Here is a 16,237-nt window from a genome sequence, read left to right as displayed (position 1 = left end):
TCAGGAAAAATTAAAGTTGGCTGTGAGCTCCCGGATCCGGTTTTCTCGGTTCATTTTCTTCAGTTTCATCCTGCGGTTCTGAAACCAGATTTTCACTTGTCTGTCCGTGAGGTGGACGCTGCGGCTGATCTCTAGGCGCCGCTCTCGAGTAAGGTACATGTTGAACAGAAACTCCTTCTCCAGCTCTAGCGTCTGATGCTTCGTATAGGGGCAACGCTTCTTCCGGCCGCTTTTTGCCGTGAGCCAGTTGGCTGCATTTTCGCCTTTGGAATTTCCTGGAGTTTAAGAGAATAAAGAGGAGAAGGTTAAGTCGAGGGTACTACGCAGGGCAGAATGTGTCTCCCCGTAAGAGGGATGCCCTAAGTCACAGAAAGCGGGTTATGCCCTCCTTTGACTGGCAGAGGACAAACCTCCAAAAGGTTTGTGCAAGACCGAGTGGGCCTCCTCCCACCCTCCCAGTTTACGTGTTCCTCCACTTCTTTACAGACACCTGTTTTAGCATAAAGCTACAGGCGCCTGCAGAATGAACGCCAAGGAGGGCAGGCTGTATATCTTGAACTTAATGCCTTCCTTTGCTTTTCGCTCCACGGCGGGCAAACAAGCATTTCCTTCAGTCCTCAGACTGGGGGCGCGGGGTGCTTACTTGGAAAGGAGGCGGGCAGCGTGACTGTGTGTCTCACCCCCAGCCCCAGATTGACCAAGGCCCGGTATGTGGTAGAAGAAGGGCATAATTGGGCCAAGGGAGAAGGTACCAATTCCAGATTTGGAATTAAGGAACCTCCCTCGTATCTCTCCAAGAAGCAGGGGTGTGCAGTCTGGGCGACTTTGAGTTCCAGAGGAGGTGAAATGGCCCCTCGCAGGCCCTCAACTTCAGAGGTGGGGGTGCTCCCTGGCGTCCGGGCCGGATTTGTCTTTTCTTTTTCTAGCAAGGAGGATTCCCGCCCCTCCAGCAACTTTGAAAAAAGCATGGGGGATCGTAAACTCGAACTTCGCCGGTTAATGGGCTTATTTATTGGCGCTGGCGGCTGCTTATTTTGGATGCCTTACAAACATCCGCACTATCTGCGGGCGAGCTACTTTCCCTCCCTCCCCCTCCCCCCAGTGTGGGCCGCGCCACTCAGGCTGGGACGGCCTTGCAGCTTGGGGGGCCCCCCGGGTCATGGAGAAGGGCCTGCACAAGAGGGGGCTGCTAACATGTGTCCTCGCCCCCAGCCTAGGCGAACTGAGGCCAGTCTAGAGGCTTTCTTGCTCTAAGCCCAACATGAATTTTTACGGCGTCCCCACGCCCAAATATTAAAAAGCAAGTTCACAAGGTCAGCCTGCCTGCAGCTCCGGCCAAGGCTGCTGCGCGGGCTCCTGGCTCTGCTCCTTAGCTCGCCAGGGTCGGCCTGTCTGTCTGCCCGCCTAGCGGCAGCCCTCCAAAACATCCTGCTTACCGAGGGAGTCCTTCTCGGGCGAGGCTTTGCTGCTCTCGGAAGGAACCGGGGAGAGCTCCTCTGCGGCCGAGGACGACGCGTGCGCCTCGTCATCGCCCTGCGAGCCCCCGCCGCCACAAGCCAGCGTAGGCGGCGGTGGCGACTCGAGGGCTCGCTCCTTCCCGGCCGCATCAGCAGAGCCAGAGGCTAGTGCGGGCGACGGATCGAAGCCGCGCCCAGGGAGCTGCGCGGGGAAAGGGCCGGCGCCGAGTTGCTGAGCGCCGCCGCCGCCGCTGCCATAGCCTTTGGCGGTGCCATAGGCCTGCGAGAGGCGGAAGTAGCCTGGCACTGGCACCCCGCTGGAGGTGCCCAGGGCACAGCCGTCGGGCGGCGGGCCCCGCGGGAAGGGGGCCAGCTCGGCAGTGGCTGCAGAGCCTTTGGGGCATTTGTCCGCGGAGTCGTAGAGGCAGTAGGAGCTCTCCTCTTTGATGTTCTGCGCGAAAGAGCACGAGGTGGCCTGCGGCGGGGCTTGGGGTGGCTGCGGCGGCGGCGGCTGCTGCGGCGGCGGCTGCGGCGGCGGTGGGCCCTCGGACAGCTCCATCCGGCACGACCGCGGCGCGTCCAGCCACAGGTCTATGGGCGCCGGTGCGTAGCCGTGCGCCCCGGGACCCAGGCCCCCGCTGCCGCCACCGCCGCCGCCACCTGGCGACGCCGCCTCATTGCGCTTGCTACCCAGCGCCGGGAAGAGTCCGCAGCTTTGCAGCCCGTAGGGCAGGTCGGCGGTCGGTGGCAGGTAGACACCGCCATGGGCATAGTAGCTGCTGCCGCCACCGCCCCCTGCGCCGCCGCCACCGCCACCCGCCTCGCCTCTGCCGGAGCTGATGAGCGAGTCGACCAAAAAAGAGTTCGCGGCGGGGCTCTCGGAGCATGACATTGTTGTGGGATAATTTGGCGAAGGGAGCAGATAGCCCTTTCTGGCTGACATTTCTTGTGCAAAACATGCTGAATACGATTAGCAATCCCCCCGCACCGCGGCGGGCGCCCGCAGCCAATCCGGAGCCAGAGTTGCCTCGCGACCACTCCCAGTTTGGTTTCGTAGGCGCGGGGCAGCTCTCCGAGGGCGCTCTCCGAGCCCGCGATTGATATAAATATGTAATCTGTATTGATGGGTCTGGAGATGCAAGCCCAACACCTAGGCCTGAAAGTCGGGAGCTGTGGGGCCTGCCCCAACGCCTAGGGTGGGGGGCCTGGCCCCTGGGTTCGCTCCTCCCCTACCCGGACGTGAACACACACCCGCCTGCCGCAGGGGTCTGTCTGAAGCGCCCTTGGGCCCCAAGCAGTTAACAAGTGGCGTGTTTATGGTGCGCGCCCTATCCGCCTTGAGTACCCCTCATCCTTATAACAGAAGACACCACTAGTAACCCCTGGAGCGCTCTGGCCACTGAGAGAGCCCGGTTAGCCACAGACCTGGAGCTGAGTCCCTGCTCTGCATTCTGGCTCCTGATGTGGCTGACCTAGTTCCAAGGCCACCAGGACCCTCAGAATGTCAGGAATCCAGCGTCGACTAGGAGCCAGCTCAGTCACTTCTCCTTTTCCCTCACCTCCCTAGGAGTTTCTTCCGAATACCATGACTGGCCCTGGGCCTTCAGTTCTGGACATTCTCCCTTCCCCAAACGATTGCTCCAGTCTTAGCTCACCTGGATCGCTTTCCCTGCAATTACTAACAACAGTGGTAAGCAGCTGGAAAGCCTTAGTGGAAAGGACTCCTCCATCCCCAGCCAGAGCCAGGTTCAGGCACCCCGCTAGTCCTGTCCCGCCGGCGGCCCTCATAGCGTACATACAGGACATTTCAGCGGAGCTAAGCTTCGGCCCTTGGATTCTTTAACCTGTCTAAAGAGGAGATTCGAGATTCGGAGGGGAAAACTTGCAGGGGGGCGCGCTTCTGGCGTACAGTTCTCCGCCTGCCTCTTACTCTGCTTTAGTCTTGGCATTTGCGAGGTTATGACAAGAACCAGTGTCACCACACTCCTGCCTCTCCGTCCCCTCCCCTTATTCCCTCTTCCCCCTCCCCTACAAACCCGCTGCTGGGGCAGTCCTCGCTCCCGCGGTGCGCGCATTTTAACGAGGCCCGCGGTGAGGAAATCCGTTCCTTGTGAGGCCGGGCTGGGCTCGTGGCCCAGATATGGGAGAGCTCCGTGTCCAGGCCCGCTGCTCCACGGACATCCGCGCCTCCTTTTACTCGGGCCCTGCCGGGGAAGGGAAGGGCGCCTGCCCTCTGAGTCAACTGCAAACGGTCAGTCAGACTTAGGGCTAGTCCCCAAATGTGGGCCTCATACAAGTCTCAGGAAATGCGACCTTTTCCGGCCGGATCTAGTGGAGCCCCGGAGGTCGCCTCCTGCTCCTGGCCTGTGGGTTACATCTCTCCAGAGCGCCCAGAGGCCTGCTCGCCCGTCAGCTCCAGACCCTGAAGAGGCTTGGTCTGGAGCTGCTGAAAGCGGGATGCAGGGATGCGGACCGCTTAGTCCTCCGAGCCGCAGGCAGGAAAAGACCCACCGGGGAGACCTGACTAGCACTTGGCCTAACCCTTCGCGGCACCGGCCCCGCCTGGGAAAGAACCTGAGAGGACCCGGAGAGCGCACCGGAGAGCAAGTGGCAGAACCCCAGCTCTGGTTTCTGAAATAAGCAGCTATGGTTGCTTACGGTCCCGGCTGCTCAGCGCGCGTCGCCTGGGAGGCCGCGCCACCGCTGCGCTGCGCTGCGTTCCGACCATCTCCACCTCTGCGCCCTCGACCAGCCGACTGAGCTTGGGGTGATGATGATGAGGGAGAGAAGAAGGAGTGAGGGACAAAGGGAGGAAAAGACAAATAGGGAGAGCACACGAGAGAACCAGTTCTCTCCAAGCGGACGGGGTCCTGAGGCCGCAGTAGCATCGCAGCCCAGGCAGCCGAGGGTCAATTCAGGGGGTCTCCGCCCAGAGATCGTGAACTGGCCTTCTCTATTCGCTTCGCTCCCGAGCACAAGGCCAAGGCAAATTCTCATCTGACTAGTCCCATGCAGAAGACGAACCGAAGTTCGAAAATGGTTCCGCGCGCGGTGCGCCTTTACCCGCCCTTACCTAGTTCACCAAGCGGGTGGAATTGACCAGGACAGCTGAGTTTAGCAGTCTCGCCGAAAATGCCACAGAGCCACGAACTGAGAAGGACGATTTGGCCCTCAGCATTGCCCGATTCCTGTCGGGAAAACTCTAGAGTTTGGGGTGTGTGGGTCTCTAGAGCGACCAGGGTTCTCTGAGGAAACCGGGCCCCTGGCTGTCCAGTGGGACGGAACTCAGAGCCCAGAGCCATTCTTTTCAGAGCTAAACACAGATAGTTATTTCCCAGGCCAGGCCGCAGGCTTCTCCCGAAAGGCCAGTGACCATTGGAGATTATGTTTGAGGTAGTGGGGGCTACAAAATTCAAATCAAGGACAATTATCTAAACCTTACTTTTATAACTTCAGGAAGTTATAAAACTTTTTAGAAAACCTAAGGCAAGTTCTTACTCCTATCTTGTGAAAAACGCACATGTACACATTCACACCATTTGATTCATCATGTTCATGGGCTTTGAAAACCCTTGGGTCCACCAGACATCCTTGGACCCACACTTTAAAATGCCCTGTTATACCGTTTTTCTGGCTTTTCTGAGACTCAGACAACCCGCCAGCTTGCTGGTGGGACAAACTTGATGCCCCACTACCAGAGCTCAGGCCTGATTCCCATCAGGGCCCAGACAGCAGCCAAATGGGCTTGGAGGCTGGTTAGGATCCAGAAGCAGGAGCACCCACGTGCTAACCAAGGTTACAAATGTCAGCTGGGTACTGCTCCAGCTGTAGGCAGTGGCATTGGCACTTGGGTCTTCAACAGTCTTTGGGGAGATCCAGATGCTCTTCTCAAGTGTCACTCTTTTCCCCTTGTAATAAACCAAAGGAGAATGTTGGAGTTAGGCCTTTTCTTTCATTAACTAAAAATTAAAAAGTGTGTAAGCATGTGTGTGTTTGGGGGGGTGGAGGTGGGGGCCATAGTGGGAGACTGTAGGAGATTGCGGAAGTGCCCAGGCACGGACTGGCCTGCAGTTGCTGTTTGAGGGCTGCACTCCTCGGAGGTCTTTGGAATCCCCAGTATCTCTGACCGACACCAAGGCTCCAAGCACCCTAAACCATAACACCTAGGTGTGAGCTTCCTCAATAAAATAGTCCCATTTATGGACTGCCCCCCCCAACCCCAGAAAGATTAAGAAAAGCAATTCATTTGCAGCCAGGGTCCCCTTCTGACCACTTTCTCTCTCTCCCCCATTACCCAGTTGGTCTTCTTTCTTTCTCACCCTTTCTCCCTCCTCTGACTACTAAATGCCTTTGACCTAAACCCCCCAGTGCCTGCCTGCCTCAACCATGCCTGTTTTGCAGTTACCCAGCAGTGGTAAAACACAAATAAGGGGGTAAATATCCATTTCTACCTGGGTGACAACTCCCTCTTCTCCCAAAGCTATGTATGGAAGTCCAAGTAAAGGCCAGACGTGGGAGCGGGGAGGGATGTTAGGTGAAGATAATGCTACAGTTGCTAATTTCTCTTCCTGAGTCGGCCCTTGCAAGCTATAGAATTATTGAGTTGTTATTAAAGGAAACAAGTTATTCTTTTTAAAATTATACTAAATCCTTAAATTGATATAGCCAGTAAATGTATCTTGGAGGTCCCTCACAATGCTTTCAGGCCTAGGATTATTCAGGGAAACTGTGGAGTTGTGTTATGTCGAGATCCAGAGATCCAGGAAACACAAACACTTTCCATATATCCAGTTTTAACCAAAATTCAAGTCTTCTACATTCATGAAACAGCAATTGGCCATAATTAGAACATTTCCCTAAGCAATGGTATTCTTTTGCCTACACCTATAAGAACACCAACATTTCAAGAGAAATTTGCTCTGTCGGTCTGCTTTGAATTGATCAGGTGAAATACACCCCCAAACAACCCACTTTTTCCCCACTAAATTAAACCACTGAGCTAGCCCTTTCTTCCTGGTGGTGGTTGCTGCGGTGTCTTTTCATGAATTCCCTAAATTGTAATATCCTTAGCCCTGTCTACAATAAACCGCTGCTGCTCTTGAAACTGAAGGCATCTGTCTGGATTTTAGGGAAGACTTGGGCTTCTGAGAGCACCTTGCCATTTGGGCATCCACTTTTTTCTGTGTTGCCTTATCCTGACACAATTCTAGAGTCAACTTCCAGCAAAGATGAGTGGCTTTTGATAGGCAAAATTTGTACACACACATACACACACACAAAGGCACACATACTTTCTCTGGAAGTCCTCCACTCACCCATGCATTGTGTATTTGGGGAAAGAAAACCATTTCAATTCAATGAATAAAGAAAAAAAGGGGATAAAAATTAAATATGGAAGAGGATTCACTCCCCCCCCTCCAAATATAATTATGACGATTTAAAACTTGGTTTATGAAAACCCTGATAGTTCATCAGTTTAACCTCAGGCAAGCTTTTGGAAACCGCATAGGTATTTTGCCAACCGTGGCTTCTCTCAAAAATCAAATGCGCGTACTCAGAATTGGCCTTTTATGGAACAAAGGTTTTCCCCAAATGGCTCAATAGATCTAGGGAAGGTACCTAGTCGCAAACCAGCTAGCTCCGGGATGTCTACGCAGGGAATAAGCCCGCTTGAACTATTGTTTCCAGTAGAAACTTTCTGTTTTCCTCAGTTCCGCCATCTCCTTTTCTTTTCTTCTTCCCCCCCACCCCCTACAAACTCCTTTCGCAAAACAACCAGGATCCTTTTAACTGGACAACCTCCACCCCAGCCCTAACTCGCTCCATTTTGAATATTTCTACAAAATCGAAAGATCGCCTTGGAATGAGAAGTTGGCGCAGAAATCTAAAATCAATAACTTTTCCGCTCAGGCCTTCCCGTGCTTTCCAACCTTAGGAGCGATGTAAGAAGGGGGTCCCTAACGTCGACGGTATGGTCCCCAAACGCAAAAACTCAGCCGCGTTGCCTAGACCTGCTCGAACATCGACCACCTCTACACCCCCGGCCCAGCCACACTGAAATTACTAAACTTGTGGCCTCTTACCTTGACACATTTCCGAAATCACTGCCAAGGGACCGAGGGCTTCTCTGCGCCGCGACGCCCGCGACTTAGTGAGGGCGCGTTGCTTTCAATGACCACACCAACCACTTCTTGAGGGTAAGCCCCCTTTTATACGAAGGGGCGCGGGACAACTGAAATATTGTAACGTGCTGCTCTTAGTATCAGAAGCGAACAAAGGCCAAGAATCGCGCTGGGGTTCCTGGCTCCCCCGCGGCGGCTTTGACATTGATCGGAAGTGCGCCATCTCGTGGAAGCTGAGCGCCTTGGCCCAGCCGGAGCTCTAGCTCCAAACCAGGAGAGGAAAGCCGACTCTGGGCAGAGGGACAGGGAGAGAGAGGAAGAAAATGTGCCCAGCCCGCTGCTACTGAGATCTCATTTTTACATCTAAGAAATTGCAGCAAAACCCCAGCCGGGTTTATAGGCGCGCATTCCAAATATGCAAATTGGCCGTTCCGGGACGGGTTTACGACCACATTGTCACAGCCATCAGAGGATGGGCTTTTATTGGGCTCAGAAATCAAACTGGAGCCCTCTCACTGCCCGCCCGCGAGCAATCCTTCTGGTTAGACTCTCTCTAGACTCTCTCTAGCAAGCAGTTTATGGGACTTTGGTTAATCTTTAACCAGCCCAAAGGAAATCTTTCCTTAAACGTGAGTCTTCCCTGCCCACTCCCGCCTCCTCGTCCCCCAAAAGGACCCTTGTTTGGTCTCTGTATGTCTATCAACCTAGACATTCATCTGGGGGGTGGGGGTCTGTCTCACTCCCTTTTCAGCTCAATTTCCCCAGTTGAGCCAGTTAGACAAACACACAAACAAACAGAGCCGGTCTCGGGGGTCTGGCAGCTTTCTCTTTCCTGCTGGTCGCTGCCTGGGTGGCTAGGGAGAGGGTGGGGTAGGGTGGGCAACAAAAGGCTCTGGCCTTTCGGCCCTGCCCCTCAAGGTTATGGGTGATGTCCAAATTTAAGGCAGAAGTTCAAAGGCAGCAAACAAAGAGGAAACCGACATCTTTCTTTCCCTAAAGGGAAAAGGCTGCTTCAACTGGGAGCTTGGCAAAAAGCACACCAGAGTGTCTTGGGTACTCAGCTGGGTCTCCCTCTTGTTTCAGGGGACTTGAGGGCACCCCAGAGCAGTTCTGTTTGCTTCAGGCCTCCTACTCCTGAGGTGAGCCAGCCCAGCCTGGGGTCAGACAAAGTGGCCACCTCAGGATCCAAGACCTTCTCCAAGCTTAGGGTCAGTCTGATGGGAGTGAGACACCACATTCCAGGCCTTGAAGCACACTTTTCCTGGGACTCCCGACTTTGCACAAGAATATAGCCAGCCACCTTGGCTTCCTAAATCTGGCTTCTACACCCTCAACCCTCTAGTAACTTGCCCTTTCACTGGTAAGGGGTACTGGGGTGGGAGTGGGGTAGATAGACATATGGTAGTAAAAAGTGAACAGGGAGAGGAATAGCACACCAGAACCCAACACTTAAGTTTCCACCATCTTTATTTTCCTTGTGCCCCTTCGCCTGTATACATGCTACAACATACATGTTGGGTGACAGCGGAGGACAGACCAACACGCTCCTTACAAACAGCCAAACACAAGACATTTCTTAACACAGGGAAACAGGAGATGCAACAAGAAGTGCCTGACTTTTCCAGCCAGGTCCTTCTAAGCATCCTTCTAAAGCTTTTCCAAAAATAGCAAGATATTAAAATACCCCACCTACTTCCCACCCCTTCCAACATCCCAAAGGAAATCAATTAATGGTTAAAAAAAATATTCAAGCAAAATAGGTTATGGTTCCTTTATTTACAAGTCTTTGAACACTATCCCTGTATGAAGCGTACATTCAAATATTCTTAGCAGTGAGTGAGTTTAACCGTGGTACACTGTAAACAGATAGAGCTTTTAAATATTTTCATCATCTTTTATCCCCTTCTACATTGCATCTTTTAAAATTCGCTTTGGTTCCTGCAGGGAAATATATATTTATATATATAATATAATATTTATCTTTTAAAATATTATCCAAACTGCTCCCAAGCTTTGGGAGGTCACTGGAACCGTCCAAGTGAAGTTCTGGGGTTCCTGGAGGGCAGAGTGTGGCACTGGAGCAGGGTGTTTTGTGGAGGGCTTGAGCCCCTCATAGCTGGGGACTGCTGGCTAGGCCTGTGCCCTGCTGCCCCACTGCTGGATGCTGAACAAATCCAAGTTTCAATTAAATGTTGTGAAGATTTTGCCAAGCTAATACTCTCCACAGGCATTTCCTGCAGAAAGGGCGCTCCGGCGGCCTGGACACAGCCTCATGGCTTTTTCGGTGTCTTCTACCTAGGAAATGGTCTGCCTTGGGACCCACAGGGCTTCGGAACTTTCTACTTCAAAGTTGCAGGCCAAGAGAAGACCCTGTGTTGAAGAAAAGCCAGGTGGCCATAAATGGTGGCTGCTAGGAGCTCCTGCTCTCCATAGTGGGCAGTTTGGAGGGGTGGAATATCATGACCACCATCTGGAATAGTCTATTTTCTTCTTCTTCTTCTTAAAGACTCTGCAGCCCTCTAGTCCAGTCGCCTTTCACATTGACTTTGGAAACCAGTCTGGATTGCCACTCTCCAAGGAATCCTCCCCCTTCCTCCTGCCCCTGTCTTGGAGCTGAAACCGGTTGAGGGATTTCAAGGCTTCCTGACTCAGGGGTCCTGGGGGTGGGCAGGCTCCATGTGGAGTAGGCCTCAGGGAGGCCTGGCAGGGGGCCCAGTCCCAGGTGGAGACCACACCCAGCCCGAAACTCTGAAGGCTCTAACAGTGAACCACCAGGGGTCTCAAACCATTCAGCTCTTCCATTATTAAGAATATTAATCATGACGCCCGCCCAAGCAAGTCCCAGGCCACCTCCGCGGGCCTATCTCGGCTAGCCTCCCTTCTTTTGCACACCTCCTCTCTTCAAAAGTCCCAATGTGGCTTGACCTTGTCAAGGGTGACAACTGCATATAATCTCAGTGTATGAACCCCCCCCCCAGCCCCATCCCAGGTGGTTGGGGTCTTAGAGGAGAGGATTGGCTGAGTAATACTGTAAACGGTCTCTGTTAATTTTTTTTTCCTTCATTCTTCTGTTCTGAAACCAGATTTTGACTTGCCGGTCGGTGAGGTTGAGCATGCGGGACAACTGCAGGCGCTTCTCTTTGTTAATGTAGACACTGAAGAAGAACTCCCGTTCCAGCTCTCGGATCTGGTACTTGGTGTAAGGACAGCGTTTTTTGCGGGTGCGTTGGCCACCTGTGGAGGGAGAAAGAGGCAAGGGGTGAGTCAGATTTCAGGGCTGCAATCCCAGCGCTCAAACTAAAGAGAAGGCTCTGGCCTCAGGCCTGCATCCCTTGCTCTAACCCCCTCCTGGTCTCCCCAGACCCCTCTGCACTTAGACCACTGCCGATTTGGGGACAAACTGCAGGGGAAGGCTCAGCCCCAGATAAAAGCCAGCTCCCCAGATAGGCCCCTGGGGAAGCGGTTCCCACTACACCCAGAACAGAAAAGAAGACTCCTTACAAGCAACAGACGAGTTTGCTCCACCGAAACAATTTTCAAAGCAGCCCAGGGGGGGTTGCGGGCGGCCTCCGGCCTCGCCAGACTAAACAAACAGCCGCACGCGGAAATTTCACCTTCCAGCACCTGGGCAGTCCAGTCGCAGGCAGTGAAAGGAGGTTTCAGCCCCAGTCTTACCGCGGTATGCTCGTGACTTCTCAGCCCTCGTTAACATCTGGGGCGGCTGCCGGGTCTTTGTCGGCGGCAAGCCTGAGCCCTGACCACCAGCCCCTGCCTCCCCCGCCAGCGTCTGGGCTCCCGGGAAGTGGAAAGGTGGCGGCGAAGCCTCCTACCCTGGGCATCACTGGGCACAGCTCCCCACACAGCCACCCTGGCCCTTAGACAGGGCCGGGAGTGGTATTTTCTGTTTAGTAGTGGCAATGTGGGGCTTTTCAAAGCTGCAGGCAGCTTCAGCTTCCTCCTCGTTTCATGAAACCCCACAAGACTTTAAAAGAAAGAAAGAAAATCCGTTTTTGACAGATTAACAATTGTAACATGCAGTTAGACCGAAAGCGGCACGTAATTGGCACCGCATCGGGGGAAAATGGCTTTCCTTTGGACAAAAAAGAGGCCAACTTTGGGTTAATTTGTTTCTTTTAATATATTACTCTAGCTAAGCGGGCTACTTTATCTGTTCAACACGCTCCTAGCGCCATCGTTAAACAGCGATGCCTTTGAATCTCCGGCGGCGCTAGGGTCCCGGCGCAACACATGGCTTTTATAAAAATCTCGGGATTACCTTGCTATCAAAGGCTCCCGGAGTCCTGGCCCAGGGAATTTACAGGCGCCCACCTCCGGCTCCCCAGTCCCGAGCTGGCCCCGAGCGAGCGGGGTCGAGCTGGCGGGCTTGGGAACAGAGAAAAGGGGAAAAGGGGAAAAAAGAAGTTTTTTTTTTTTTTTTTTTGCAGGCATGCCTTGGCCGGTGGGTATTTCACGGCCAATTTCAGCACTCGCCACGTGATCGCGCCTTTTATAACAAAGTTTTGTTGGGGGAAACCTAAAGGCCCTTCATAAACCTTATATGCTTATAAAACAGCATATAAAAATTTAACAGCGGTGCTGCGCTAAATTTCCAACTCCCCTTTCATAAAGCGCAGGGCGCTGCCTTTATACGTACTGGGGCCGCCGGCCTTGTCCTCAGTGGGGCCGGAAGAGGACTCCGGGCTGCTGCTGCTCTCCGGCCGCCGCCGCCGCTCCTTCTCCTCCGCCGCCGCCGCCGCCTCCCGGCAGCCGCCGCCGCCACCGCCGTCCGAACTTGAAGTTGCAGTCACGCCGGGGGCCGCTGCCGCCGCCGCCACCGCGGAGGTCACCGCAGCTGCCGGGGGCCCCTTCTCGGCGCTCTTGTCCCCGGAGTAGTCCGAGGAAGCGAGGTTTTCCGGGGAGCCGTAGGCCGTCTCGAAAAACTGGTCGAAAGCCTGTGGCAGGACGCCGTTCCTGCCCACGGTGCTATAGAAATTGGACGAGACGGCGGGGGTGGGGTGGTGGTAGACGTTGGCCGAGCTCTTGGCCAGCACGTCGCCAGGCACGCCGGCTGCGCTGGGCGCCTGCAGGCAGTCTCTGTGCACGAGCTCCTCCGCGGAGTAACAGTGGGCCAGATTGCCGCGGGGGTGCCATTTAGTGGCGGGCTCAATGGCGTACTCTCTGAAGGTCACTTCGCGCACGGGTTGGACCTGGGGCAGGTTGGAGGAGTAGGAGTATGTCATTGGGCGCGAAGACGGGGTCTGGGGCAGAAAAGAAGGGAGGCTGGAGAAATCTGGACCGGAGACGTAGTAAGTACAACTTGGCAAATACATGTTAGAGGAGCAGGGACCACGCTCATCAAAATCCATTATTGGGCTACCTTGGGCTCTCCGCAGTAGCCGAGCTTAACATGATTCTCCACTGCAGCTGCCTCTTTGAAGCGGATCCGTGAAGTAGAAATTTGGAGACGTAAGCTGACGTGGAAATCTATCCCCATCCTTAGCAGGGAGGTGCTGGTCATGTGACCCGATGTTGAAATTGACAAGCTGCGAGCTAGTCTAGGCCTTTTTTTTTCTTCTTCTTCTTTTTTTTTTTTTTTTGCCTTCTTCTCCCTTTCCTTCCCTCCCCACCCCCCTCCCCGGCTTCCTTTCTTTGTAGCCACCTCAGGGGAAGCAACAGATCGTCACTCGGTGTTCTCACCGAAAGCACGTAATCGCCGGTGTAACTCATGTTGGCTGGGGGCCTCCCGGCGCGCGACGAGACTGGGGTGCGCCCCCATCCCGCTCGCCTGCGCTCAGCTGCCTGTTCCCGGCCCTCAAGTGGAGCCGAGGGCGGTGAGAGAGCTCAACCCCCGCCCCCTCTCCTCGGGTGAGGGATGCCCTGGATTGAGGGTGGTCGGGTGGGAGCCCGTTTGAACTGAGCCCGTGATCTTAGAGCCCATTTTCCCGGAGTCTTGCGTGCGCGTCCCCTTCTTTGCTGCCGTGCCCCCCTCTCCACAGGCTTACTCAAGGAACCACTTCTGCCTCTGACCCTGGCCGGACCCCCTTCGGGGCTAGGGTTCGCAACCGTGGATGTGCCGGCCTCGTAGCTTGTCCGATTTGCACGGTGACTTGATTACACGCTCGCATTAATGTTCACTTCCGAAGCGCCTTAATACCTTCCGTCCCTTAACCGCCATCAGACTGGGCGGCTTCCCCCGCGGGCTACCGGGGATCCTCAGGGCCCGGAAGGGCATTCGTCTCACCCGGGATCCCTCTCTCCCTTCATGCTCGCTTTAGTCCTCCTCACTTCCTCCTCCCCTTAAAGCAGCCTCCTCCCATTCTCTGCCCACCGGGATGTGGATGCACAGGGCAGAGCGAGAGGCGCTGGGCTTCGCCGCTGCGCACCGGTCCGCCTGCCCGCCTGGTCTTTTGGCGCGGAGGACTCGGGAAGCCATGCAGTTGAAGCGAGGATGCGGCTGCTTTAGAGGCGTTGACATCCAAAGAGCCTTCTCCTGGCGAGGCTGCACCTTCTGTAGGGGTGCTAACCAGGTTGCTTGCGGAGCTCCAGGGATGCGGGGAGGGTGGGGGGCGGCTAGGAGGGGGCGACAGCTAGGGATCTGTGCTGAGGAATGGGTAACAAGCCTCCTCTCCTTCCTCAACAAAGCTTGAGAGTGAAAGCCGAAGATGGGCAGGGCAGAAACTCAGATGGCTCGGCGCTTTTCCTGCTCCTCATCCCACAGAATGAACACAATGCCATTGTGTTCATAATGAGAAGCGATTCACAAAGTCTCCACCTTGGGCAACTAAGACTCAAAAAAGCGAGGTTCCAGCAAAAGATGGAAACGTTAAAGCTGTTAGTGTTGTACTCACACTTCTTAGGAAGAGGAAAGACAGACAAAAAAGAAGTGGAAAAATGCTCCTGGTCCTTCGCATTCGATGAGCAAAGAAGTGAAAGAAACGAAAGAGCACCGAGCACGCAGGCAGATCCCAGAGCTGGGAAGGGGGGAGCAGTTTGAGGCCTCCCCACACCACTTTTCTTGAAAGGAGCTGGGCTATTGCTAAAGGAAAGTTGGAAAATTAAAAAGGATAACCTTTCTCCCTTTCCCTGTTCAGGAAACAGCAGAAGGTATTTACATATCTTGGGGAGATTTAGAGTATAAACTCTAAGATCTTTGGTATTTAAATGTCAACATCGATTTATTTATTTATTGCTGAGCTGACTGAATAACAAATCTAACCGTGCATTGCACTGGAAAAGAAATATTCTCATTATGTATTTTTCCAAAATACTGGCCAACCATCTGAATACCTATTGTAAGTATCAATAATATCAGGTCATTACTCGATAGTGGAGCAAACTACTTTATTAGCATTAATGTTTATGTGGCTCCTTCTCTCCCCCCACTCCCCTTTACAAGGGTTGGTTATCGCAAATCAAGCTACTCTGGACACATTGTTTTAATGAACTCTTTATTCAGGATTTGCTACCAGAACTTTTATGCCCCTTGAATCATTGGGAGATGAACTTGAAATTATTTGTGCATCTTCAGCTTGACATATTTGCACACTGTGGCTTGTGCAGAGGGCTTCCGTGGTGTGGCTGAGATCTGGTGGCTAGGGAGCCGAAATCCCAGAAAGCTGGAAACCACATTTACAGGATTGTTTTGCAAGGGGAAACAAAACAACAACAAAACACTTTGATTCCTAGCAATAACCAAAAGGGCAAAATATTTGTTGTCTACAGCATCTCTTTCTTAGAGACAAAACAGAAGAGAGAAGGAGAGGTTTACAAACAGCAGAACAGTTATCCTCTGGCCTGAGTTTTGGCCATCCCAAACTGTCTCCCATCGGCCCACCCAGTCCCCACCACCCTGAACCTTGAACAAAAGGAATGCCTGAGAGGTTCCAGTGACTTTGCTATAACAAAGGCGCCACCATTGCAGGGGCTCACCCTGCCCCTGGGTGAAGGCAAACAAATTCTTGCACTTGTATGAGGGCTTTTAAGACCATAATTGAACCCGGGGCGTCTAGGAGAACCAAAAACAGTTCTAGACAGACCTGCGGTTTTATAGCAGTTTTGGCAGTCAACTTCAGCTTGTGCCTAAGCAGACGGCCACAGTGGCCCAGCCGCCGCCAGCTGGGGACGCCAACCAGCTTCCTCTCCCCAGATTCTTGCAGCCCCTTGGCTAATTAGATCGTTTTCCCCTGGTGCAGGAAGATGGGGTCCGTGCGGAAAGGTTTGTATGGGGTGTGTGTGCTGCTCTACATAACTTATGCCTCCCACGTCCTCTTGGAGGGCCAAGCTGAGAGAGCCAGGAGGTCTGAATCCTATGGGTGTCTAGAAGAGACAAAGGCTAATTCCCGAGACAACGCTGGGGGTGAAGAAAGGTGTTCTGGAAGCGACTGGCAGGGCCATTGGGGATGCTAAACCGAGGCGCTGTACCAGGGACTTGCAGCCTGGAAGAGGGGGCTGTAGGGGCGCTGCCTGCCGTGAAGGTGAATGAAGAAAAGGCTTTTGATGCCGAGAGAAAAGAAAATGCCTGGGGCCGCTTTGAGTTCCCCAGCAGGGGCAGGAGGGGTGCTCGGATCTTCAAGGCTGCGCGACGTTTTCCATTTTGCCCGCTCCTACACCTCTTACCCAGAATATAACGCCATGTACACGCTGCACCAGGCACAGGAC

At 53.8% G+C, this 16,237-nt stretch overlaps 2 protein-coding genes across 2 annotated transcripts; both read right to left on the bottom strand.

The window, feature by feature from the left end:
- On the bottom strand, nucleotides 1–2,400 carry HOXA10 (homeobox A10). Its single transcript, XM_006832188.1, has 2 exons — nucleotides 1,437–2,400; nucleotides 1–275 (listed from the first exon to the last, which is right to left on the bottom strand). Exons 1-2 carry the CDS (start codon nucleotides 2,398–2,400, stop codon nucleotides 1–3), a joined length of 1,239 nt encoding a protein of 412 aa, XP_006832251.1.
- Nucleotides 2,401–10,580: 8,180 nt separating this feature from the next.
- HOXA11 (homeobox A11) lies at nucleotides 10,581–13,007 on the bottom strand. The gene is made up of 2 exons (XM_006832187.1): nucleotides 12,234–13,007; nucleotides 10,581–10,813 (listed from the first exon to the last, which is right to left on the bottom strand). The coding sequence occupies exons 1-2, from the start codon at nucleotides 12,943–12,945 to the stop codon at nucleotides 10,581–10,583; spliced, it is 945 nt and encodes a 314-aa protein (XP_006832250.1). The 5' UTR covers nucleotides 12,946–13,007.
- Nucleotides 13,008–16,237: the final 3,230 nt, after the last annotated feature.

This window comes from Chrysochloris asiatica, unplaced genomic scaffold, assembly GCF_000296735.1.
Source record: "Chrysochloris asiatica unplaced genomic scaffold, ChrAsi1.0 scaffold00006, whole genome shotgun sequence".
In the NCBI taxonomy this organism is placed as follows: domain Eukaryota; kingdom Metazoa; phylum Chordata; class Mammalia; order Afrosoricida; family Chrysochloridae; genus Chrysochloris; species Chrysochloris asiatica.
This window is presented reverse-complemented; position numbering and strand designations above follow the sequence as displayed.

Excerpts from the sequence above, each read along its gene's own strand:
- HOXA10 (XM_006832188.1), bottom strand. The coding sequence starts at position 2,400 with ATGTCAGCCAGAAAGGGCTATCTGCTCCCTTCGCCAAATTATCCCACA. Across the intron at positions 276-1,436 it reads GCCCGAGAAGGACTCCCTCG|GAAATTCCAAAGGCGAAAAT; the intron begins GTAAGCAGGATG and ends CTTAAACTCCAG.
- HOXA11 (XM_006832187.1), bottom strand. The coding sequence starts at position 12,945 with ATGGATTTTGATGAGCGTGGTCCCTGCTCCTCTAACATGTATTTGCCA. Across the intron at positions 10,814-12,233 it reads GGACAAGGCCGGCGGCCCCA|GTGGCCAACGCACCCGCAAA; the intron begins GTACGTATAAAG and ends CTCCCTCCACAG.